This window comes from Anas acuta, chromosome 1, assembly GCF_963932015.1.
Source record: "Anas acuta chromosome 1, bAnaAcu1.1, whole genome shotgun sequence".
Taxonomy (NCBI): Eukaryota; Metazoa; Chordata; class Aves; order Anseriformes; family Anatidae; genus Anas; species Anas acuta.
Window position 1 is genome coordinate 96,119,641 of NC_088979.1, and position 25,373 is coordinate 96,145,013.

A 25,373-nucleotide genomic window follows, 5' to 3' on the forward strand; every position below is an offset into this window, starting at 1 on the left:
TTTAATGGTTATCAGCTCTCACCAGTCTCTGTGTCTCTCATGGACAGCAAGAACAGATGTACGACGATGACCACAGAAGGAAGAAGTTCATGACACACTCTGATTTTTAGTCTTGCACCTACAACAAAGCCATGTCTAGTCCCATAATCTTGCCAGCCTGCACATCAGATCAGAGATGGGTGAGAGAGCTATGGAGGAGCGAGTGGGAAGTCTGTTCTCATGTGGCTACTGGCAAAAGCAAGAGAAGTCTAGATTCCACAGAAAATGCAAATGGCAGTTTGTCTTCTGTCAGGTTAATGTTCTATCCCACAGGCTTTCATGTGCAAAACCTCTATTTACCTAACCAGGAGTTGCACAGAGATCTTGCCAAATGTGCTCCTTGTTACTACCTTGGTGTATGGCTTGGAATCTCTGTAAATACCGGGGGTAAGATTCAAGATTCCCTGAAGGTGGGGGATTAATGGGCTGTCCCATTTCCACCTGGTTATCAAAGGTATGTTGTTAAAGGCAGAGGTTTCCTCTTATCTGCAAAATATTAAAATAAATGGTTACACTAAGCATCAGATACAGACAAGCCACACCCTCAGCAGTTAGATATCCATCAACAGCACTTTTAGATGTCGTCTCATCAACACTTAGAAAACAACTATTAATTATTTTTATACTAAAGCCCACATTAGTAAAATTATGGCAGAGCATAAACAAGAGACAAAATTACTGAATTCCCACTGTTCCAAACCAGTTCCATAAATAGTACAAAAGTAAGCACTGACCAGAAAGAAGTATTTTCACCAGGCTCAAACCTTGGTCTTCATTAAGAATACAAGAGAAAGTCCAATAGCTAGACTATCTTAAGTGCAATCATCATAGATCCAGCTGTCTACACTACAGGGCTGTCTGCAGAAACACTTTTTTATTGAAAACTAGCTCCATCCAAGGCTTATGCACACAGATTTACCCCACTGAGCAGGCAGGTAAAATGCTGTCTGTACTATGAAGTTCCCCCAAAGGCCCTCAAGCCCAGTTCCACTACAGTCTGCCTGTCAGTAATACTCGAGTTAACAAACAGTAAAAAAAAAAAAAAAAAAAGGAAGATCAGCATCAACAGAAGGTTTGACTCCAGCATGGAATCACAATGCCAGCCCTACAAGTCTAATCCTTAGAGAGTACAGATAAACGGTGACAGAGAGATACATACTCTTCCCTCAAAGACCTATCAGTTTCAGGGATAAATTTTTAGTGTGGCTTGTATTTGGTGCCAACATTTAGAGAATAATGAAATCCTTCCCCATGATGTGAGGTAGATCCACCCAGAGTGCAAATATTTATAGCTCACAGTAAGCTTACACAGTATTAGTTTAATAAAGACGACAAAACCACAGCAGTATACTGAACCTATCAAGAAAACCAGTTTTGTCTTTCTGTAGAATGCAGGACTTCAGGAAATAATAGTCAAAAGCAGTTGGCCTGTAAACTAAGTTACACCAGCAAATTAGTGATCATGGACAAAATGCTCGGCAGTAACTAATTCCTACTGAATGAGTCAGACGAACACTGATAGTCAGACACAGATAAACAAAGAGCAAGGAACATGACTTTTTTTTTTTAATGGATGATTTCTGTCAATAATTTTGTCAATAAAGATGCAAAACACTTATAATAATTTAGCAGAAGGAGCAAAGTTAGGCTTCTGAACAGCTTGAAAGATCAAGACGACATCAGTACAAGAAAAAAAAGAAAAAAAGAAAAAGACATCATTATGTAAAACTTCCTAAATGCTCAACTAAGTGAAATTCAGTTAGACTTGTACTTAATTTTGTCATAGAATGACAAGAACTATACTGAATTCAAAAACATTTCAGACCAACAAACTTGAAAATGACTATCATCTGACTAAATGTATGCACAAAAGACAAAAAGAATCATTATTACATCAAGTAACCATAATTTCTTCTCAAGCACAATTTCCACACAGTGGAGTGCATATCTCTTGCCCTTCAGTCAAAAAAAACAAAAAGCAAGCAAGCTGAATATAACCGAACTCATGCACCATGACAAATCAAAACTGCTAAACATAAGATGTATGGAATAACAAGGAACAATGATTAAAAATATATATTATATAAACAATTGTAAGAAATGCTCTACGAGGCAAATTGGATTGCATGATCCTTGAGGCAAAAGCCATCCTTGATATTGTACAAATATATGAAACAATGCTAGGCATCGTGCACTGTGTATTTGTACAATGCCTAATGTTGTTATAAAACCAGTTTTAAATAATACACCTGCTGTGAGCTTAAGTATCTCCAAGTGTAGAACTGACAAAAGCACAATGAAAGAACATATTTTTTTATTAAGAAATTACACAACTACCTCCTTTGTCTCAACAAGTAGTCATAATACAAGCAATGGCAAATTTTAATTTCAAACTGCTGAGGATATTATCTTGATGAAGCAGATTTGCTTTGAACAGCAGAACCATAGCCCAATAAAACCCGACTTAAGGCTAAATCCTGATTTCATTAACCTGCTTCACCCTTTCTCACCCCCAAATCCTAGCATCCAGCCCCCAGGGAATCAGAATTTCATTCTCAGTGAACAGAAGTTGCCAGGGATAACTCTGCAAGTTCTAAGGATTTCTCTGCACTGAAAGCAGAACCAGGACCTTATTATAGAAAAGATGAACCACAATGGATTTTAGCTAGGTAGTGGAATGAGCACGGAGCTCAGCACAGCAAAGCAAGCACTAACAGCCAGCCCATCCAACAGCAAGGCACTGCACCTACCAGTGTTTTTACTAGAGATTTTTTAAACACATTGGGGTATACCTAGACTATTTCCCCCCACAGATTATAAAATGTAATTACACAAACACAGTACATACAAAAGCGGGTGCTTTTTAAGGAAGATTCATAGAATCATTAAGGTTGGAGAAGACCTCCAAGATCATCTGCTGCAATTCATAATAAAAACAGCCAAATGCATAAATAGCAATGAGGAAACCAGAAAGCATTTAACACTCAGAGGAGTCACTTCTAGAACCTGTAGTGATACTTTATGACAGGCACATACATAATATCAGAAACCTGAAAGGTTTGAATATGCAAAAGAACTACCAAATTTGATATGAATTTCCAGAACCACTTGCAGCCTTTCCTGTCCTGAGAAGATGGTGTGTTGTTTTTTTTTGTTTGTTTGTTTGTTTGTTTGTTTTTCTGTACTCTGCATAAGCTACTGATGTTGTGTTAGGGGACACCTTTGTGTTACCAAGTATATACTGAAGGAATCCAATGTGGGGTACTCAGCAATGGCTGACATTACAGAAACAGCTGTCACCAAATAACATCCAGGTTTCAAATCTGAAAATTATTTGCCTATTCAGGAAGTTGCACCTCATTAACTCACTGTCTCTCCCTAAGCCAAGAACCCCAAGGAAATGGTTCTTACTTCTCCAAGAGCTTTTCAACTGCTGTTAGAGCTGGAGAGAGATAACTAACTTTTTCAGTCACTCATCACATACTCCAGTTCTACCTTTGTTTGCATTTTTCAGGTGGCAGGAGGAGCTACCTTGATTTTTGTGAATTTTTGAACAGCAACATGAGCAAGAATAGTAGTCAAAGCTACATGTGAGGCAACGTGCCATGTCAAAACTAGCAAAAAATAAAATCTCACACAGCAAAGACACTGACACTGGAAGGACAGCATCACCTTCCTTTTCTGTTCTTTTCCATCTTGTCAGAAAGGACTGTGAATGCTAGAACTTTCAATATTTTTGATTTCAACCTATAGAAATCAGTGGCATATGGAAGAGCTTTCCATTTGCTACTAGAGCTTATTCAAAAAATTCCTCTGAATAACAGCTGTACTCAAACTGTGCTTCAGAGGTTTCATAGTCTTAGAACAAGAAGTCTTGTTCCTGTCAGCTTTCTTAACTCGAATGTTATAATACTTGTTTTTAAGGAGGAGTAATTCCAGAACAGCCATATATTGATGGAGGAGGAAGGAGACTCCTAAAAGCAATTTGCATTTTATTAAAAACTCAATTAAATACCAGGCAGAGTCCAATTGTGGAACATTAAATAAAGCTAAATATACTTTCTGTGAGATTCCTGTGACACCCTGCATCCCCTCCTTTCCAATTTACTCCCTAGATGATGTATCAGACCGAACAGTAAAATTTACTCCCTAACTGATATATTAGATGAAAGAATTAAATAATATTTAGACTCCCTAGCTGATGCATCAGAGTAAACTGATAGAACATAGCGTATCATGTGGAACTATCCGAATTTCAAATTGCTAACAGTCCTAATGTATTGCTATAGGGAAGTGGTTGAGTCACTCTCCCTGGAGGTCTTTAAAAGATGTTTAGATGTAGAGCTTAGGGATATGGTTAGTGGAGGACTGGTTAGTGTTAGGTCAGAGGTTGGACTGGGTGATCTTGGAGGTCTCTTCCAGCCTGGGTGATTCTGTGAGTTAACAGCGTGCTTAGTAAGGGTGCTCTTTAATAGGTGCCGTAGCCATGTCGTGTCCTTGAAAGTGCATTTTGTGGGACGTGTGGCTTTCTCACGAACATTAGCTTCTACAGTTGGTGTGAGTGCAATCACGGGTGAACCCATGGCTGCACTGGTGTAAAATAGTTGAGTTTGGGACAGAGTTTGTGCTGGTTTTACGTGTGGGACACACAGCTTCTCCCACCACACAGCACACACCACCAAGCGGCGGTTCTTCTAGACAACACAGAAGACACAATTACAGGACTTTATTTTTTTTAAAGGGCAGTTGTTTAATGCTAAGCAAGGAAGGATCCACAGCTCCCTCCCCCACCCCCCCCCCTCTCTCTCCCGCTCCCCGCCATTTCCCCTCCCCGGGGGCGGGGCGAGGCGCTGACATGGCGGCGCCCGGGGAGCTCCCCCGGCCGCGGGTCACGTGACGCCGCCCGGGCGCGCGCTCCCGCCGGTGCCCTCCCCTCCCGCCGGTGCCGTGCCGCCATCCCGGCGTGCCGCGCGCGGCCTGGGGGCGCCGCCATCCCGCGGGGGAGCTGAGGGGGCCCTGCCCGCCGCACCGGCAGGCGGGAAGCGGCAGAAGGAGGAGGAGGAGGAGGAGGAGGAGAGGGGGGGGCCGCCCAACGGCCATGCCCGCGCGCAGCCCCTGAGCGGCGCCCGGCCGCCCCTCCCCTCCCCCCCCCGCGCGGCCGCCCGCAGCAGCCAGCCGCCAACATGGAGGCCGTGAACGCCTTCAACCAGGAGGTGGGAGCCGGGGGGCGGCGGGCAGGAGGAGGAGGAGGAGGGAGGAGGGAGGAAGGAGGGAGCGGGGGCCCGGCCGCCATCGCTGTGTGTGTGTGTGTGTGGCCCCCCCCCGGTCCCTTCTCTTCCCCTCAGCGCTCGGTTTCCGGCTCTGGGCCGCGCGGGCCCGGCCCGCGGCCTGCGCTGGGGAAGGGCAGGGCCCGGTAACGCCCGGCCGGCGGCCTGCGGGGCTGGGGGGTTGCGGAGAGCGGGGGGAGGCCGGCGGGGAGGGACGGGGAGAGGGCACGGCGCCGGGGGCCGCGGCGCGCTGCTCCGTCAGGGCTGGGAGCCCGCGCCCCTCACGGACACAGGGCCCCCGCCGGCCTCTGGGGGCTCCGTGTGGTGCTCTCCGCGGCCGGGTTTTGTTCCCGAGCCCTTGCGGAACAAAACGGACAACGGCCGGGCCGGCGTGTTGTGTAAGGCAGCGCTCCGGCCCCGATTCCATAAACTTTTCGGCATAAGCCAGCTGCCGGCTGCACCGCGCTCGGCGGATCTGACTCCTGCGGGTCAGGTGTGGGCGACAAAGCGCGGGCGGCTGCCTCGCAGAGAGCCGGCTGGAAGTCAGGCAGGAGCCCTCCCGCAGCGGTGGCGGCGTTTTGAAGGTTGCCGAGCGTGTTCGCCCAACGGAACGGAGAAAAATGGCAGGCTCCCCTCATGTGATGAAGTCATGCTGTGTAAAGTTCACTCCCTGCAACTGCTTGTCACACACACTCGGCCGAGAATCCACTCCTTGTTAAACAAAATGCGTATATTTAGCAGCACGAAGCGAGAAATGGATAGCACGGGTGTCCTGTGAACAATTTTTTTTCATTTGTGCACGTTACGTGTTGAAGCAGGCATACAAAAAAGTGTACAAAAACCCTTCCCAAATACAGCAGAGCAGAATGGCACACGTGCTGCATCTCCAGTTTGCATGCAGAAATTTTGTTAGCTGACTACATAGAAACAAATTCTAGCAGATGATCACTTCTACCTCCTTCATTTCGGCATGTTGCTACCCGATAAACCTAATGGTACAGTGCTTCATGCTTCTCATACAATAAAAAACACTTTTTTTTCTTTTCTTTTTTTTTTTTTTTTCTGATTTGGGGGTGAAAGCGTGTGCGACTTTAGAGTCGACATCCGTGTGCCTTGGTATTCTGTGACTAACCTCAGTTTCAGAAATAGGCATGTTTTAATTAACGCATCCTCCTTTCAGATGAAGCAAAAGCATAATTATTTTGTTCGATACAATCAGAAATTTATTGTGTAATTTATTGTGTAAGCTGAAAGGTATTGAAACGCTGGATTTTATTTCAATGTCAGTTATGGAGAAGAAAACTACTTGGAAGAACTCCTCTTCTGCAATCACTTGCACGTATGAGTGGCTCCATAGGACTGCTTGTGCATACAGTGTTAATAAATTTATTTATTTTTTTTTTATAATTACTGTGCTGTACTTGCAAGGTGTGTTTATGGTGTTAGCTAAGAACGTAAAGTTCTTCAGCTGTCCTTTTAACTTTACAGAACGTGTGCTGCCTGAAACTGCACCCAAAACAATGCAGATCAAAATAAAGTTCGAGACACCTCAGGCTTTTTTTGAGGAGGGAAAGATTTACTTCAAACACTGTTCCTTTTCTGGGTTTTCTTACTGAAAGCGGAGGAAGGGCAGTTTTACAAAAGTTGTCAATGTTTTCACAGGGTGGTGGGGATGGGGCAGGCTGGCGAGTGTGTGAGGACTCATTTTGTCTGTAAGACTGGGCTAAAATGCATGGATGATGTAAGGACTGCAGAGGTATTAGTCTGTGCTAACCAAATAATTATTTTATTGAGAGTAAAACAGTTTCAACAACAAAGATTAGGTTTGTCCCCAAATACCCTGTAGGTCAGGGATTCCTCAACTTACGGTCTGACAGTTGTACAATACCATTGTAGAAAGGGACTTGTGGTTTTATAATGGCAACTTCAATTGCAGCAGCCGTGGGTTTGCTTCTGGACTTGCCGTGTATGCTGGAGGGGAGGCATTTCCAGCTTTCCCTTTTTCGATTTCCATTCCCTTCTGGGGTGGAGGTGGCAGCTGCCGGCTCTCAGCCAGCCTGCGTGCCAGCGGAGGAGATGCGAGCTACTGCTTTGGGTGGTTGTATGATCTTTTGGGATTTTGGGGGCAAGTTTGGTGAGTACAGTGATTTCTGAAATGGTGGGAGGTCCAAGCTCAAGTCATGTAAATTAGGCATCCTCTGGTCTATTACACTGGTCTCCTCCTCTCAAAAAAGGGAAAAGCACCAGCAACATCCTTATTAATGCAGTTTGTACCATTTGCTTTGCCTGAAGCTGGTCACCCGGTTCTGTACGAATCATTCCTCGTTTTGGCTGACTCCGGTTTCTCTCAGAAGTTCAGGTTTTGGCCTATGAGTTACAGGCTTCTGACTGTATACGATCATGTTGCAGTGAAGTAACAAGTTTCTGCCTGTCAGCTAATTGTGATAAGTATGCGATCTTAGCTGCCCATCTGAATCGGGAGGTGAAACTTCAATACAGAGCTCTGAGCTTGCATGTTGTGCTTAGCAATTGTGGCAAGCTACAAAAGAACACTCGAGTCCATTCCTTTGGCTCTGGTGAGGGGTGGTAACTTACAGGGGTTGCGCAATTTGATCGTGTTTGATCGAGTTGCCCATTCCTTCAAGTCCTGTTCTTCGTACCTCTGTTTTGAATGCAGGTTTACCTGTCAGTGTGCCTCTAAAACTCTAATTTTTATAACGAGCGGGCACATTTTTTTGTATTCAGTGGACACATTTGCTCCTTTGCTTTTATCCATCTGCACTCCGAGCAGGTATTACTGACTGAATAGGTAGGATTTGACAGTTATGTAGTACAGTATATTTTCCCTGAGGAAATTAGTTCAAAATGTGTCTTGGAAGAATGAGTTAGAATTGGTGTATTTTTTGATGTATATGGTTTGTTACATTAACAGCGCGGTGTAAGTAAATCACGAAAGGTAATTTGATAATGGTACAAAACTTAGATCCGTCTTTAAGAAAGCAAGTGAGTGTTTTTCTAAAACAACAAAAACACATCTGCCACGGTTCCTGAATGTTTTAATCCTTGTCGTGTTTGAATTTAGGGGATGTATGTTTCCCTTTCATTACTCTGAAAAAATTGGAGCTTAAGGGTTATAAAAGTCTGAGACCAGAAGTAGAGATTTCTTTACCGTCTTGGTGGAAGTGGGATAAAGCCAAGTCTGCTATTTTGTAATCTTATATTTGTATTGAGTAATGCAGTATGTTGATTTAATCATATGTCTCGGGTTGGGAGCAGGTAATCTCGACCACCACAACAGCTGATAGCCCCCTAGATCACAAATGGAATAGATATTTTGTGGGCAGCTCAGTTTAAGTTCCAGGTGCAGCTTTCTTCTTTACCATTTATCTTTAGTCAGTGAACCAGTCAGTTGTATTTTTGTTCCGTGCAGCTATCTTTCACTAGTGGTAGACAACCTTTTGCATGTTCTGTTACAATCCCCTTCCCCCAATTGTTTTCTTCTTCATTTTGCCGTTGCCAGCAAGCTCCATCTCTCTGTGTGGAGTGGGAGGCATTCAAAGGTTTTAGCTCTGGTGAGCGAGGTGTGGGTAACCTGCATTCTCTGTTGCTCCCTCTTCTTCCCCTCCCCACCCCAGTGCCTGCAAACTAAGGTTAGTCGGTTTCATAGTGGTTCTTCACCAATTTACTGAAACTCACCAGTCCTGGTTAGATTCCCTCTGATGTAAGGCAAAGCAGGAAGAACACAGCTGCCAGTATCTGTGGTTGGAGGAAAGACAAAGGTCCCAGTCTTCTGTGCATTTTGCACCCCCTTTGTCTCTTCCAGAAACCAGTGAAACCTTCTGCAGCTGACTAAAATATGTCTTATATTCCAGAAGGTGCTATAGGATGTATTTTTAAGTGAGCATTGTCTTCCACATGTCCTGAGAGAGCTGCTCAAGCAGCCCTTCAAATGATGTTTGGATGGTGTAGAGGGCAAGAAGGGTAAGAGAGTGCTTCTAGAGTTTTAGACTGAATTTAGTCCTTCTTAGTGGGTGACGGACACTGAAATCATTGCAGAGGTATTGTGCAGCTCTTTGGGGACACAAGTTGCTTTGTTGCTTTTATGACTGCATCCCATTAGTTGAAGGATCATCATCATTCTGCTTGTGAAATATCGGTGTCTGTTTCTTCTGGACTAAACCATTTCCAAGAATATGGAAATCTGTGATGTCCCACTTGAAATTCTTGGAAAGAGAAGAAATGAGATGAAAAGCTTTTCAGGAGATGTGCCTGACTAGTGAACGTAGCATTGACCCAAAGAGGCAGATCAGTTTGAAAAACATTTGTGTAGAAAATAGTGCTTTTATGCTGTCATCTCCATTTGACTGTGTTTTTTTTTGTTTGTTTTGGTCAAGGTTTTTCTCCCCAGAGCTTCTGAATTTGTGAATGGTCTTCCTAGGCCGTAGGAATAGCTTAGTGGATCGAGTATTCTTTTTGCTGGGCTTCATATCTGATCAAAGTTAAATCTCACTTTATTTTCTAAAGAATACAGGCTGGCTGCCATAAATGCTGTGGTGATCTCTGATCTTCTGTGACACCTAATACTTGGTATGCTTCACAGCTGATGGTTAAGAATTTAAAACTTACATTGATCTTCTGAGACATAGTGTAGGAGCAAAGTTTGGTAGACATCGTTATCTTTCTTAGCAGCTGAAGGAAGAACTGGGTGAGACCTTGGGAAGAAAGGAAGCAATGAGTTTTATAGGGGAAGGAAAATGTGTTTAACTGGTTTTCTTTGGACCCATGTGTATTTTTTTTGAAACATCTGACCTCTTAAAGATCTAGCCGTGAATGATTTTGTTAACAAAGCACCATTACTGTTATTGTGCTGTTTGTGCTTGGTAGTCATGTCTTCTACCATCCATTTTTCTCTAAGTGCGTGAACAAATGCCTACACTGTATGTGTATAAGTGACTTATAAATTGTCTGTCTCCTGTGGTTTCTAAATGTGTAAATATATTTCAAAAAATAACAAGTGAATATGCAGAGTAATGACTGTATCGTGTGTGTGAAGCCTGCTTAAAGAAATGCTCTTGGACACGTGAGACTTGCAAAAATTGTCGAGGGCGTGTTAGACTCCTCCATTACAATTGGAGAAGGAAGTTCGAGTGAGAATATTTAAACGATGACCCGAGTGCTTGATACCCACTAAACACTGCATTTCTTTTAGTAGGTTATGCGTCTCCTGCTCCTTTTCTGTGGGTTTTATTTAGTGAGTATATAATATATGAACTGAGCCGTACCTCCATATTTGTAAATAGATCTCTTTATAGCAAAGAGACTTAAGCGGGAGAGCAAAGCCAGAGAAGTCAGCATTACTTAAAAGGTATTTATCTTCCTAATATGTTAGCTGGTGCTTAAAACAGATAAACAGACTTAAGGTCCGGCATCAAGCTCAAAACACAACGAAGATTGTAAGCCTGATTTTTTTTTTTTTCCTTCTGTGCCGCTGGGATAAGTCTCACAGGATGTCACTGTTTCACTTCTTCCCTAGTAGTTTCAGTTTTGGGAAGTGTGTGAGCTTTTTCTATTCTTTGGCTATTTGTCTTAGGGTAGAGTAGAAGAATTCAGTTGGAGGGGACCTACAACAACCATCAGGTCCAACAGCCTGCCTGCTCCAGGGCTAACCAAAAGTTAAGGCACGTTACTGAGGGCATTGCCCGAATGCCTCTTGAACGCTGACGGGCATGGGGGCACCAACCACCCCTCTAGGCAGCCTGTTCCAGTGTTTGACCACCCTCACGGTAAAGAAATGTTTCCTCATGTCCAGCCTCAACCTTCCCTAGAGCAGCTTTGTGCTGTTCCTGTGTGTCCTGTCATTGGCGAGCAGGAGCAGAGGCTGGCACCTCCCTCCCCACTTCCCCTCCTCGGGGAGGTACAAAGCAGTTAGGTCGCCTCTCAGCCTCCTCTCCTCCAGGCTGGACAACCCAAATGTCCTCAGCCCCTCCTCACAGGACATGCCTGCCAGCCTTTCTGCCAGCTTTGTTGCCCTCCTCTGGATACTTTCAAGGACCTTACCATCCTTTTTATATTGTGGAAGCAGAACGGCACAGCGCATTCAAGGTGAGGCTGCACCAGCAGTAACTATAGCGGGAGAATCGCCCCTTTTGAGCGGCTGGCTGTGCTGTGTGTAACACACCCCAAAATGCAGTCTGCCCTCCTGGCTGCCAGGGCACACTGTTGGCTCACGCTGAGCCAGCTGTCGACCAGCACCCCCAGGTCTCTTTCTGCTGAGCCACTCCTCAGCCGCTCCTCTCCCAGGCTGTGCTTGTGGCCCGTGCTTCTCTGTCCAAGGTGCAGCTCCTGGCATTTGCCTTTGTCAAGTCTGATGCCGTTGCCGATTGTCCAGTGCTCCAGCCTGTCTAGGTCCTTCTGCAAGGCCTTTCGTCCCTCTGGGCGTCTGTTCATCTCTTCTGGCATGCACACATCACTTCCTGATTTATCTTTTTTTTTGTAGTGAACTCAGTAATAAAGTGAAGCTGATAGTACTCCTGCATTTCATCCTTGATAACCTACGCTGTGCCAGACGTGCTGCCTTTTTAGGGTTCTAAGGTAGGGCTGTGGGTAGACTTCCAAGTAGAGCATATCTCTTGTGTTTCAAAAAAAAAAAAACAAAAACAGTTTCTCATGCTTCTTTGTAAAGTAAACCCTCAAAAGACATTAATGGTCAAATAGCAGAAATTAATAATTTGGTTTTCGGAAGACTGTTTTGAGCAGCATGATCAAATGGGAGGTGTCCCTGCCCATGGCAGAGGGGTTGGAATCAGATGGTCTTTAAGGTCCCTTCCAACCCAAACCAGTGTATGATTCTGTAGGTAATCATCCTGTTCCTTCTCCCATTCCCTACTTCTCCTACTGCACCTCACCCTACGCCTTCAGTATGAACCGGAGCGGGTTGGACAGTCTGAGTTGGAAGGCCCTGTTAGTTTGCTCAGTTCTGCCACGTGTTCTCCAGTACTTCTGCATTTTACATTGATCTGGGGGGACGTTTACTGGCTCGCCCTTTAAACAGCGTGCAGAACAGGTCATCGCCTTTTTACTCTCTGCTGAGCTTTAAGGAGCAGCTCTTTTTTCTGTTATTTAGTCACATTTATTAGTCTGAAAATGAGCAGATGATTTTCCTCCCTCTGAGATTCCTGGCTTGAGAGGTATTTTATCCTGTACGTCCATACTGTTATGGGGAGTGTGCAGAAATATTGTGGTTTGAGTTTAGTAGTTTTTTTTTTTTTGTAGTACATGGGTTGATACAGAGCAACAAAGAAAAGATCCCTTTAAAAACATGGTGCTTTTAAAAACGTGCTGCCACAGCACACAGACTGTCAGTTACACAGAGGGAGGTTCCAGAAATGTTTGCAAATTCTTAAATTGAATGGTGTCCTAAGCCAGAGCTTGTGTACAGCATCCGAGCATTTTTTCCATACCACTTTCAACAGGTAAGATGGTTTTAACTGACACAGGGAACTTTTCTAAAGACCTTTGATGATGATCTTGATAGCACTTTGTGGCTAAGCCCTTTTGTTAGTTACTCTACGTTGTTTTTCCCTTGTCTGTGAAAAGATCCACGCAGATGGCAGGATACAATTCTTAAACTACTGAAATTTGTAAAAGTAAACAAAAATACAAGTCTTGTAGTTGTTGGGTTTATTAAAAGAAGGTTTCATTTCATTTCTTCTCCCTTGCTGCCTCTTGCCCTGTTGTGCCCCCCATCCTTGGCAGTGGGATACCCATTTGACTCCCGATTGCCAGGTGAGCTGCCTGGGGTCAGTAGCCTCTGCTTGTTCCTTTAAACAGCAGTATCACTGTACAGGGAAGGAAGGCAGGGAGCAGCTACGAGCTGTTTCTTTTCCTCAAACATGCGGTTATGGTTGGTAGGAATGCGGTGGTGAGAGCAGCAAGTCATTTCCGAGCAGGTCACGGGCTCTGCTATTGGAGGCAGCCTGCTGGAAGTGCCCTAAAAGCTAAGCTTTAGCACCTAGGCTGCTTCTTGAATTGCTTGTAGTGCACTTTGAGGAATTAGATGTTGCAGTATTCTTGGAAAAAGACACCTCTGAAAATACTCTTTTTTTTTTTTTTTTTGGCATATATTGGTTCTGGGAACGTGTATGAAAAAGGATTTAAGTCTAGTTGAACGGGCAGAATACTGAACAATTTCCCTTTCTGACAGAAAATTCACAAGGAACTAGTAAGGCTGTTTAAATCTTAGGTTTATCCTTCTTTACAACACCATTTTGACACGTGTAACTGTTATAGTGAGAATTAAGTAAAAACCAGGTTTAAAACACTTGTTTGGTAATCTAAAATCGTAAGAAAATGCAAAAGGCAAGGAAGGTTTGGTGTGCCATTCAAAAAGCTAGCTGTGTGTGTGAAGAGAGAGCAGAGTATGTATGCACACGTGTGTGTATTTATGTGTGTTTAGGTATAAAACTATTTTCATCTTAATCTGGTAGGTGTTTCAGCTGTAGTTCATCCTGGGCTGTCCTCTCTGGAAATATCCGCGTGTACTGACCTCATTGCTTTTACTGTGTTTTTGTTGCTCTTGCCCAGAGTGCTGTCTGTAACAGCAAATGAACAATTTGCAGTCATCTGCTCAGTCCTGTTCTCCCAAAGCTTCTGTTTATTCCTGCCTTATTAGCCTCAGCTCCAGCCTCTCGTGTCCTTTAATTAATGCCTTCTTGAAGCTACCATGTTGTTTATTGCATCCTCCCTGGCTACTTCACTGCATCTAGCTGGTTTCCCTTCTTCCTGCCCTCCAGCACTTCTGTGCTCCTTGCATTTTTTTCCCCCAGTTGTAACATCATTCTTGGGATACCTTTTCAGACACCATTTTTTTTCCTTTTTTTTTTTTTTTCCCCCTTCTTTTCTGCATCTTATTTATTGTCATCTGTCCTGCTACGAGCTCTCCCAGTTTCCTGGTTCTCTCCTGTGGTGTTCCTGAAGAAGGAGCGCTGAAGTGCTGCTTTCACACTGGCTTCTTTGTTCTGGGAACAGGGGCTGCCTCCTTTTTCTGCAGGGCTGGTTGCTTCGTGGTGCGTAAGGGAAAGGATACGGAGTGCCGGTCTTAAAATGTTGGCTCCTTTTTCTCCTGCTCCACCTCATTTTTCAAGCCTTCTGGTGGTCTGTTTGTGGGTGTTGGGTTCTTTGTTAGTTTTGTTTTTCGTTGCATCTTGAAACAGATTTTCCATAGTTTTAATGTAAGCATTGGCTTTGTTCATCATGAGCCTTTGCACTTATTCTATACAAAATTATAATTCAGATTTGAAATTAAAACGCAGACACCTCTCTCCTTCTGTCTTTTATCAGACAGATTTTATTTGGCCATATTGTGATTTGTCAGCAAGCAGAGATGTTAGCTGAAGTGTGTCTTACAGCTTGAATGGTTTTAAAATGAAATATTCTGGCACTGGAGCTTGCCTTTTATGGAGATTCGTAATGAAAAGCCATGGTTATGACTTGGTGTTGGTGTTGGAAAGGCTATCTGGCTACCGCTCTCTTGAAGGACAATTTTTCTTCATTCCTATCTCTTGGATTAGGAATACAATTAAAAATATACATACATATATTCCTGCTTACCCTTTATGTTTGATTGGTGTCAAGCTTTCATTTTGAACTGCTGAATTAATACGTTGTCAGTTTATTTGCCTTCAAAAAATTGGCTGTAATTTTTTTTTGCCTTCTGCATAAACGCACTTTTTTTCCCTTAACTGAGACAACAGGTAAATCTGTGTAAGTTGGTCACTTCAAAAATATCTCAAAACTTTAAATTCATAGAAAAATAAGGGCGATTTATAAATGACTTCTTGCTTTCCATTGCACTGTCAAATGAAGATATTTTTATTCTGCACTTTGTTCTGTGGCAGGCAATTTATTACCTTTTTGACTAGTATTCAAGGGTTTTAGTTTTCCTTTATTTCTTTGTGACAAACAAAACCACTGATGTAATGCAAAACTTTCTTCTGTGATTCGTGGGGAAAAATTCAAGGTAAAAATGATTGTGTAGGAAATGTTGAAGATCTGTTCCTTGCATTACAAAAAACGTGACAATATGAGGATTCTTTCTGTGTTTAGTAAGCCATGGCTTAGATTTAAGCTCAATTAAATTAAGCAAATTAAGTTCATGGGAAGAGTAGAAAATAGTATTTAGTGGGCTGAGAGCACCTAAGTATGAGGTGTGATTAGGAAGGAGGAGTTAAGAAGTAGTACTGGAACATCCTGGCTTCTGTTTCTGCCTGGAAGATGGGAAAGAAGATTGGAGAAAACTGTTCTGACACGCCAACGTGGATTGTGCTTCCAGGTCTGCAGACGAGCAGGGTAGAAGCAGTCACAGTACACCATAAAACCATAGCGTAGCATATGGTGTAGTTTCAGCACTTGGCTATTTTTACGATGGGAAATTACAACAGCAGCTTTATGGAGTACATGGAGTTCAGTGTAGATCCAGGGTAGGCAGGCTGGGCTGGGAAATGGTGAAAGGTGCACAGGATTTTGGTGTTGTGTGTGTGCATGTGCCGCACATGCTGCTGGTGCCTGACTGTAGGACTGGTGTTGAAAAACAGCCCTTCCAAAATCTCTTAAAAAACTCTACACTCAGCAAATTAGAGTAGGAAAATTACGCCACTGAGATGGTGCTGGGGACCTGAGGAGAACACGGTGCTCTTTCCTCGGCTCTGTGGTGCCAGCTGGGACAGTTCTACATCCAGGTTTTAGTTTCTTTCAGTTTCTGAAATGTTCGTGCTTCCAGTGTCATGGTTAACACTGGAAGACCAAGTGGTGTTTTTTTCTCAATGCCTATATTGAAAACTTTGTGAGACCATTTTGTAATAAAATTTCTCATGTGAGATGCAAGTCACACTGATGCCATTTGTGAATATGAAGTGCTTTCACTGAATTTAGACTTGAAAAAAATAACAACTTGGATCCTGCATTACTAGAAATTCATTTTTGTGCTTAACTTTCTTAACAGACCAGCACTTGGGGTTCTTAAATTCTGGTAGGATTACAACTTTTTGATATACTATACCTAGGCTATGCTTAAAGAACCTAGGGTATAATTATTCTTGAAGTCCAGCTCACAGAGTGCCACAAATTGCCATCTTTGTTACGACTAGTCGCTTCTGAAAGCTTTGTCCTTCAGGATCTAACTTTTCCACTGGGCAGCATTAGGATGGAGAACAGTGCAGTGGATTCTACAGAACAGCTGGTGCAGTTCACTTTACTAATAATATGAGATGTTTGTAGCAAACCGTCTATGTTAAAGACATTTGCAATGTCTATATATATAGCAGGATAATTTGAAAACTTAGCATTGATTTAATGGCCTTGATGGATGAAAGTTGGCATGCTTCTATGTAAATTGTTTTAAGATTATATCAGTCTAGCTATCTGTAGGGATGTCCTAACGTTTCTATTTTTTAAGGAGACGTTCAGGCTAACTTAAATCAAGACACAGTTAATTGATTTATATTGCTTCTGTAAAATAGTTCCTATACTATAAGCAGGTACCTGTTTTTAGACGTAAGTGGGACTTTGACCAGTGGGCCTTATCTTGCAAATTGCTGAATATGGGCTACTTCGCAAGGAAGACAGCTTTGAACATTGCCTAGAAAGATCTGCTTGGTAGTCTCTTTGTTTCAAAGGCCAACCAGTGTTGCAGTGATACCTAACATGGAACATCTGTAATCAATCAGTTGTTTGAAATGTTGTCTTTTTGGGTAACAGCTTAAACTTCATAATACATTTTTAATATTTGTTTGTGTTTTCTTTTTCTCTTCAGCTCTTTTCATTGATGGAGATGAAACCTCCTATTTCCCGAGCAAAAATGATTCTCATCACAAAAGCTGCCATTAAAGCTATTAAGGTAAGGTACAATAGCCTAAAAATAAAACCATAACAGTAGCAATGTGTTATTGTTTTACTTCTAAGCAAATGCATCTCCAGACTTCCCAGTCTTAGCTTCATGGATGTTTTATTCTAGCTGGCATTAAGAAACAAGTGGGTGGTGAACATCATCTCCTGGTTTTAGACTAGTAGCATAATGCCAGCTTCATTTTTTGAATCATTGCTTTTTAATGCCACCCACTCTAGTGTTATGATTTCTGTGTAATAAAACTTTAAATGTTGCAGCATGCAACTGAGTCGTAACATATTAAAACATATTGAACTCGCTTGTAAAGTAAATCCAGAAAGTTCTCACTAATACTCAAAAAGCAGGATGTCTTTTGTGTACATATTGAAACACTTCTGTAGAAAGGATGGCTTGTGTCTCTCTGTTCTCCCTGTGAATTTTTTTCTCCATTAGCTATAGAGCTTGATTAATTCTAACATGCTTCTTTCTCAAATGTGATTTCAGTATTTTATTTGTAGTCCTTCCTAAATGATAGTAAGCACAGAGTTAAAACGTTTCTAAAATGGTGTCACTGTCAAGTAGTTGATAAATTATTTGTATTAATTGTATGTATTAATGTGTTAATTGTATTTATTTTTCAGCTCTACAAACACGTTGTCCAGATTGTAGAGAAGTTTATCAAAAAGGTAATTTAAAAAAAAACAAAACAAAACTTGTCTGCATCTGTTACTCCATATTATTAATAATGCTGGTAAATATCCAAAAAGGCTACTGTTATTCAGGGATTGACGGAAGCAATTCATTTTTTTAGGATTTTATAGGTTTTATATGTTATGATATCTCTTTGAGTATATAATCTCCTCATTTGAATCTTCCATACTACATTCAGAAGAGGAAGAAAAAATGTATTGTAAAACTCCCCCCTTCTCCAATCACCAACTAGGGAGGAAACTAACAATGCTGAACTTGAAACTGATTTTCACTGGTAAAAATAATGCATATTTTAGGAAATACAATTTTTATACTTGCCTAGGCATGTAGAACAACAGGCTAGAATGTAATGATTCACTGAAAGGAAACTCACATACTGCCTAACATAAGTTCCCGAGTGAACAGAAAAAATACTTTTTCATTTGTGGAAGAGAAGAACTTGCAGTTCTTTTGCAAGTTTCTTTAAATACCAGAACATAGAGTTAGTTGATGGAAGAGAAGTCCAGAGCGTTTGAGTGTAAGGTAGCTTGACAACACAATTGTGACAGTCTGTACAGGAAAGTAGTAGATCTGTTGTTTTCAAGCTAGGCAGGCGTATTTTACTCTGTTCCAAATGTTAAAGCATTTTTTTCCTTCTGTCTCGATTTCTATCAACAAAAGTAAAGCACTGAAAGGATTCTACCTAAGCATGATACAAAAGTCTCTTCTGTATGCACGCACAGCTGTCACTTGTGTTTCTATAAAAATGTTAGCACCCCATTTTTCCAACTTAATGAAAATACTACATTGTGTAAAAAGTTATTGTTAGATAAATTGAAGGTTTTTTCAGATTAAGATCCTTAATGATGCATAATAACAACTTCTTTCAGTACTGTAAAATAGTCCGTATCTTTTTGTAGAAATTTGTATGTGAACATGGTATTACAGTTCACTTTTTGTTGTCTTTAATAACTATTACTGTTGAATCTATTTAAATACTTGTTTTCATTAAAAAAAATATCTGCAGAAGAGCAACATTTTTTTTGGTGGTGCTGCCATAAACATTAGATCTGTGATCAGTTTGAAATTCAGCATTCTGTTTGCTTTTATACCATACATGATCTACATAGGCTGAAGCCTCTATAGTTTTAGAAACAAATGGTAATTGCATTGATGTGTTTTTTTTTTTTCCCCTGCCTTAATATACTAAGTGTAGATTCCTTGTAGGGAACTGAGGTGAATGCATGCCATCTTCTTAGTATCACTGGCTAAAGGACTTTTTTTTGTGTGTTTTCAGTGCAAACCAGAATATAAAGTCCCTGGATTGTATGTTATTGACTCTATTGTTCGTCAGTCTCGTCACCAGTTTGGAACGGACAAGGATGTCTTTGGGCCAAGATTCTCTAAAAATATTACTGCCACATTCCAGTATTTGTATCTCTGTCCATCTGAAGACAAGGTACAGCTATGATTTCTTGTGTTGTTGTGAATTGATAAGTGTTCTTGTGGCATTTATGTTTACATGAAAGCTAATTCGGTGATTCTCTATGTGCTTGTAGTGACTATTATGTGAGATGGTAAAACGTGGCGAGAAAGATTGTCAATGGTAATAGTTAAATGAAAGTTCTAAGTTATACCCCCAAAAAAAAAATTTGCCTAAATTCATCACTTTTGCTCTGTGTATGCAGACACATGAACAATGTGTGAGTGTGTGTGACTATGCCAAAACTTTCCTTCTTAGTGTGGAGGGTGGTGTCTCCCACAGAAAGGTATTACAGAAGTGCCAGAGTTGTAGGAAGTGATGGTTCTGCTCCTAGACCTTTCCTAATAAAATGACTATCTTTATTTCTGCAGTCTTGACACATCCCGCATTTGAGAATTTAATTGCTTCTCTCCATTGTGAAGACTTATTTAAGGCCTCAATTTTCTTAGTTTGTCCTTAGTTTCTTAATGGTCCCAGTTGCTACCAACAGAAGATGGCTTTTATGCCCTCTGTTGGAACACATTCAAAAGGCTGCCGGGATAAGTGCATTTTAGGAGTTGCCAGTTGGTTTGCAGAAAATTGCTTACTCACTGCAACACTAAGAGCAAAATATTCTTTTTCTAAGTGACTTTTTTCTAACTTCCTAACTAAGCTGTTGAAATGTTTTGATACTCTGTTTTCTAGGATGGAAACTGAAGACCTTTAGACTGAGTCTGATACTCTGAAACTTGATGCCTGAATGTCTAGAACCTAAACAAAAAATGACCTGTAGATGCAGAATAACCATGGCTGATATCAAAAGTGAATGATAATAGTATTTTTAATAGCCTTTTCGTAAGATTATTGTGGGATTGAAATTAGTAAGTGATTTTCAAGCCTTTCAGAGAGCTAGAATAGTTGAGGCCAGAAATGCTGCTGTTCTGAAGTTTAACTATTCTTCAGTCCAAAATCTTGTACAAAAATAGCCATCCCAAGTTTCTGTCTAATTGATACTATTGTAGAAATATTTTGTTAAATTCTTCAATCGTTTAGCTTATGACAGTACCAGTGGATTTCTATGGGTGTATGTAACTGAACACATTAAGACATTTGACTGTTGAAACAAGAACAGAATCAACTCATTCTTGGAAGCTGCGTTAGAACTGAGAAGTACTTAAAATGTATGTGTGTAAGTCAGATGACTAAGTATATAAAAAGGATGGGTATGCCAAGATTAAATATAACGTTTATTCTGATTTCTGTCTGTTTGTATGTTATACCTGAAGCAGCACATCTAGTTAGGTATTATTGATTAACGCTAGGGTAAAGAACGACTGTTCCAGCTTGTTCCTTAAGGTTTATTTTTTTTATTTAAAAAAAAAAAAAGAACAAGCTTAAAATAACAGCTGTCAGTCAGAGGTTCTAATTTAATCTTCCTTCAGTGATCAGTTAAGGAATTTTCCACCCGCTTTCCTGATCGTTTGAATGCTGATAGAGATGAGTTTTCTGGTGCCAACATAGAATTGGTTGGGTTATTTGAAAAAATTTCAAACAGTCTTCACTAACTTGGAAACTTTGTTCTGGTATTTTATGGTCTAATTGCCCCTCTCTCCACTGGGCTTTTCTAGCTCATCCTCATTTTCTGTCTCATAACATTTGTTGTTTGTTTCACTCCTTTATGACTTTCTGTGAAGAAATGGTAGTGGGGCTGATGTGACTTCTGCTGCTGCTGTTTATCAAACCTGGATTTTGTGATGGGCCAGAACAGCCTTAGAAAAATGGCAGGTGATAATAAATTGGCAGGTTGTATCTTTGCAAGGTCTTGCTGACCTGTGTGACAACATAGAGGGTTATTTAAAAGGTATGCCCAATTCTGTTGAACTACTGGACTGATCAACCCTTTCTTCTCAATGTTAAAAAAGAAAAGATGAATTTGGAGTTTGTGAATTAGGGAAGGTGTATTTAGTGTTGATGTCTGCTTTTGTTTCGACAGAGTAAAATAGTCCGTGTCCTGAACCTTTGGCAGAAAAATGGTGTTTTTAAAATTGAGATCATTCAACCCCTTCTGGATATGGCAGCGGGAACTAGTACTGCTGCTCCAATGACAGAAAATGCTACTAATAATGAAGGTATGAATGACATCATGGCTTTTGCTACTTCTTTTAGAAAGGTGAATGGTACTAGAAACATTCTTGCTTTCACGTTAAAGTGCTACTAGTAGTTTCAATAGGAATGTATTACGAAAAATTCAACTTTGCTGTCACAACTATGTGGGCCAGCTGTAGTCCGTACTGATACTGTACTTTAGAAGTTATCAGGATGTGAATGATCATTTTCAAAATACCCCAAGTCAATACTGTGTGAATGCATATGGATGCACACATTTACCATAAAGATGACTTAATGTTCACTCTTAAAATAATCTTTTCTTCAGTCTGAAATATTTTTCTGTTGCTTCTTAGTTTTATAATTCTCATGTCCCTTTTTCTTAATGTTAGAATTATGCCATAAAGCATGATGTTCAACATAAGAGCTTACACTGAATCATCTTAATGTCTGAAAGCAATAGCTATTAATCTCTTTCAGTGAGAAACCCCAAAACATTTTATGCTGATGTTTCAAATCCAAATTCCTGAACAGTAAATTTAAGACTGGTGGTAGGCTTTTACATGGACTACTGGTAGAAAATCACTGACCTAAAGAGTAAAGTAATGACTGCCTTCTCACAGTATTTTCACTGACCTATTTTATGCCACATAAAAAGCTGGTAGTGAGGTTACTGAATTGTGGAAGAGCAGATGCATACCACAAATCCCTCTTTCTCTGAAGGACCTTCTTTTTGAGTTTCTGTATTTCAGTCTTAGCTTTTGTAACCTCCGTATTTGCTGCACTTGTATATGTTGGAATAGGACTGACAGAAATGTAATAATGTGAATGAGGTGTGGTGACACTCAAAATAATGATGCACAGTAGCATAAATGGAATCTTCTCCAGTCGTGTTCAGGAAAATATATCTATTGATTTTTTTTTAAAACATGGTGAGGTGGGGAGAGGATATTTTAGCATCTCAACTCAGATGCAGACTGATGGCTATATGGTTCCATTCACTTATAATAGACAAGTGGCACTATTGTTCTGTCTCATTACTGGTAGCTAACAGATCGGGTGCCTTTTATGTAGGTGTTCATCCTCATTTTTCAGTCAGATTATTCACATGCACAAGAGGGGATAATTTGGCCCTGAAATAAACATGCTAATGATTAATAATAAATATATTAATGCATTATATGAAATAAAATCTCTTTCACTCATAATGCTGCAAAATCTGTTTAGCCAAAAAGATAATTTTTTTTTCTCCATTGAGCAAGCAAACATCCCTCTGAATATATACAGGAAGTAATTTGGGAGATAAATTATATTTTAAATCAATCATGGATCTTTTTGCAGAATTTTTATGTAACATCTGACTGCTGGGAAAATGTTATTCAACATTTGACTCTGCTTGCTGCTTGTCAACATTGCAGTAGTTTAAACTGCAAACAGATGAATGGGTTTAAAGACGTTCATACCGTGAAGCAAACATTTGCTTAGTTTCTCAAAAAAAATTATTTTTTTAAACTTTATTCTATTGTACAACTTTGCAATATTCTGTTAAAATATATTCACTGAAGAAGAGTTACTTGCTCACAACATGGAGAAATTGCTGGTATTGCTGCTAATTTATGTTGTACTAGTGAAATGTTTGTTAAAAGACAAAAAACATTGTAACTCAAAGCAAAGAGAATGGGAAAGCTGCGTGTGTAGACAAAGCTAATAGCATGCCTTACAATGATCTCTTTAGTGGAGTTAAGTGGAAATTAAACTTTTCCTGGAAGAGTTAGTATATGGTGATTTATACAATAGGAGGATTTATCTAGCAAATGCAGGTTTGGCTTATGTCTCTGCAGAAGTGGCATGTGAACAAACCTTGCCAACAGAAAGAGTTGCTTGGGAAATAATTTGTAGAAACCTTTAATTATTACCAGACTTCCCAGCAAAAGTTCTGTTACTGTTAGAAAATAGTTATCAATATTTCAAAGGAATATGATTAGAAAACTCAATTTTTCTTAAAGTGAGCCATTAAATGATTTATTTAAAATACTCCTGAAAAAGAAGTCCAGATTTTTAGACTTCGAAAATAGAACCAGGATTTTAAGTGTATCGATGTGTATTGCTTAACGCTGTCTTGAGTAGTAGTTTTGCTCTTAACTTTCCTCCAATTGTAAAAATGTAAGCATCGAGCTGTCATCTAAAATACCATGATGGACTAGCTTTCAGATAGGCTTGTCTTTTTTCTTTTTCCTTTTTTTCTTTCTCTTTTCTTTTTAAATATATTTTCTTAGTGTGTCCAGTGCAGAGATACGAGCAGTGAATAAAGCAGTTAAAGGCAAAATGAATAAAATATGCAATTGGGGTATTTCAGATAGGAGTGTGGAATTTATTTATTTATTTTTTTTGGTTTAAATAAGCTACTGTGGATAGACAGGTGTTTCAATGATGTATGCATTGATGAGTACAATATTGAGTAATGAAGCTTTTTGTCCATTCCTATGGAAATTTTAGGTTCACCGCCCCCTCCGGCAAAGGTTACTTCAGAGCCCCCTCAAGTCACTGCTAATTCAGTACCGACAATGCCACAGTTGCCCAGTTCTGATGCCTTTGCAGCTGTAGCTCAGTTGTTTCAAACAACGCAAGGACAGCAGGTAACGTGTTTATATGTAAGATGAGGGGGGAGAAATGATGGAAGAAACATTCTTGATTTGAAGCAAAATAATAATTAAAAAAAAAAAAAAACCCTCCCTGAGTCTTCAATGGAAAACTTGTAAGAGCTGAGGTTAGTATTTGAACCTTCCGTGACTTTTCTATCCAGAGATTATTGTATTCAGGAAAAGTCAGTTGTGTATTACTAAAGAATTAGTTCTGAATTGGTACAGTTACAAAGTTTCAAGACTGAATACATAGAATGAAAATTGAATTTTATTGTTTGGTACACTCAATTAAGCAGCTGCAGTGTTGGAAGGCCTAAATACTGAAATCTTGTGATGTGCTGAATTTTGCCACTGATGTAATTTAAAAATGACTTCTGGTCTCGTTGAAAATTCTCCACCTTCATAGTTCAGTCAGGTTATTGGTTGTATGCATCTGTGCTACTGGTGTTTATCCTATGCTATAGGCTGATTTGATACAAAATTTATATCCTGCAGCTCTAATAGTAATATATACAATGACATTTATTTAATACTCTGTGTTTCTTGCAGCTTCAGCAAATTCTTCAGACTTTCCAGCAGCCTCAAAAACCCCAGTCACCGGTCATAGATAACACTGTGATGGCTCAGGTTCAAGCTATTACTGCTCAGTTGAAAACTACAGCATCACAACCACCAGAACAAAAAGCTGCTTTCGCGCCACCTGAGCAAAAAACATCCTTTGACAAAGTAAGTTTTCCTTTGTTCCTTATGTTTAACATCTTCAATTCAACAGGAAGCTGTTTAGTGGACTGAATGTCTTCCAGATGCTGGGGGGAAACGGTGCAAATTTTGTTTGTCTTCAATGTGGAGGTTGCCTTCCTGTTTTTATAGACCTTGCATTTTCTGAAGCTTAATAAAACTGATCTTGGACAGCTTAGTTCATTTCATTTTTTTTCCTGCTTCTAACCTTTTCTTTAACTCTAGAGATGTTAGAATTTTGGTTTCCAGTGGTATAAAATGTGGCAAAAATATTTAGCTCACTGTAATTCCTTTTAGAAGCTGCTAGATCGGTTTGACTATGATGATGAGCCAGAAGCAGTGGAAGAGTCAAAGAAAGAAGATTCAGCTCCTTCTCCTTCAGTTTCTCAGCCAGCTTTGTAAGTTGTGTTTTTTATTATTTTTTTTATTTTTTTTTATTTTTTAATCAAAATAACCATGTTAACCAGTTAAACCCTGTTTTGTTATTAAAAAAAATCTTTAGGTTATAAAGCTTATTAAAATTTCAGGTTACTTCAGTGGTTAACTGT

General features: G+C 40.4%; 1 protein-coding gene across 2 annotated transcripts in view; it reads left to right on the forward strand.

Annotated features, from left to right (window-relative positions):
- Positions 1–4,941: 4,941 nt before the first annotated feature.
- The window catches only part of SCAF4 (SR-related CTD associated factor 4), a 45,607-nt gene continuing 25,175 nt past the window's right edge, over positions 4,942–25,373 (forward strand). The window contains exons 1-8 of one of the 2 annotated variants that reach the window (XM_068689357.1): positions 4,942–5,252; positions 17,116–17,199; positions 17,829–17,873; positions 19,175–19,336; positions 21,333–21,468; positions 23,942–24,081; positions 24,637–24,813; positions 25,123–25,223. In XM_068689357.1, the coding sequence (XP_068545458.1) occupies positions 5,223–5,252; positions 17,116–17,199; positions 17,829–17,873; positions 19,175–19,336; positions 21,333–21,468; positions 23,942–24,081; positions 24,637–24,813; positions 25,123–25,223 (875 nt within the window). In that variant the 5' untranslated portion in view covers positions 4,942–5,222. The remainder of the gene's footprint in view (positions 5,253–17,115; positions 17,200–17,828; positions 17,874–19,174; positions 19,337–21,332; positions 21,469–23,941; positions 24,082–24,636; positions 24,814–25,122; positions 25,224–25,373) is intronic. The other variant, XM_068689360.1, reaches the window with a different exon arrangement.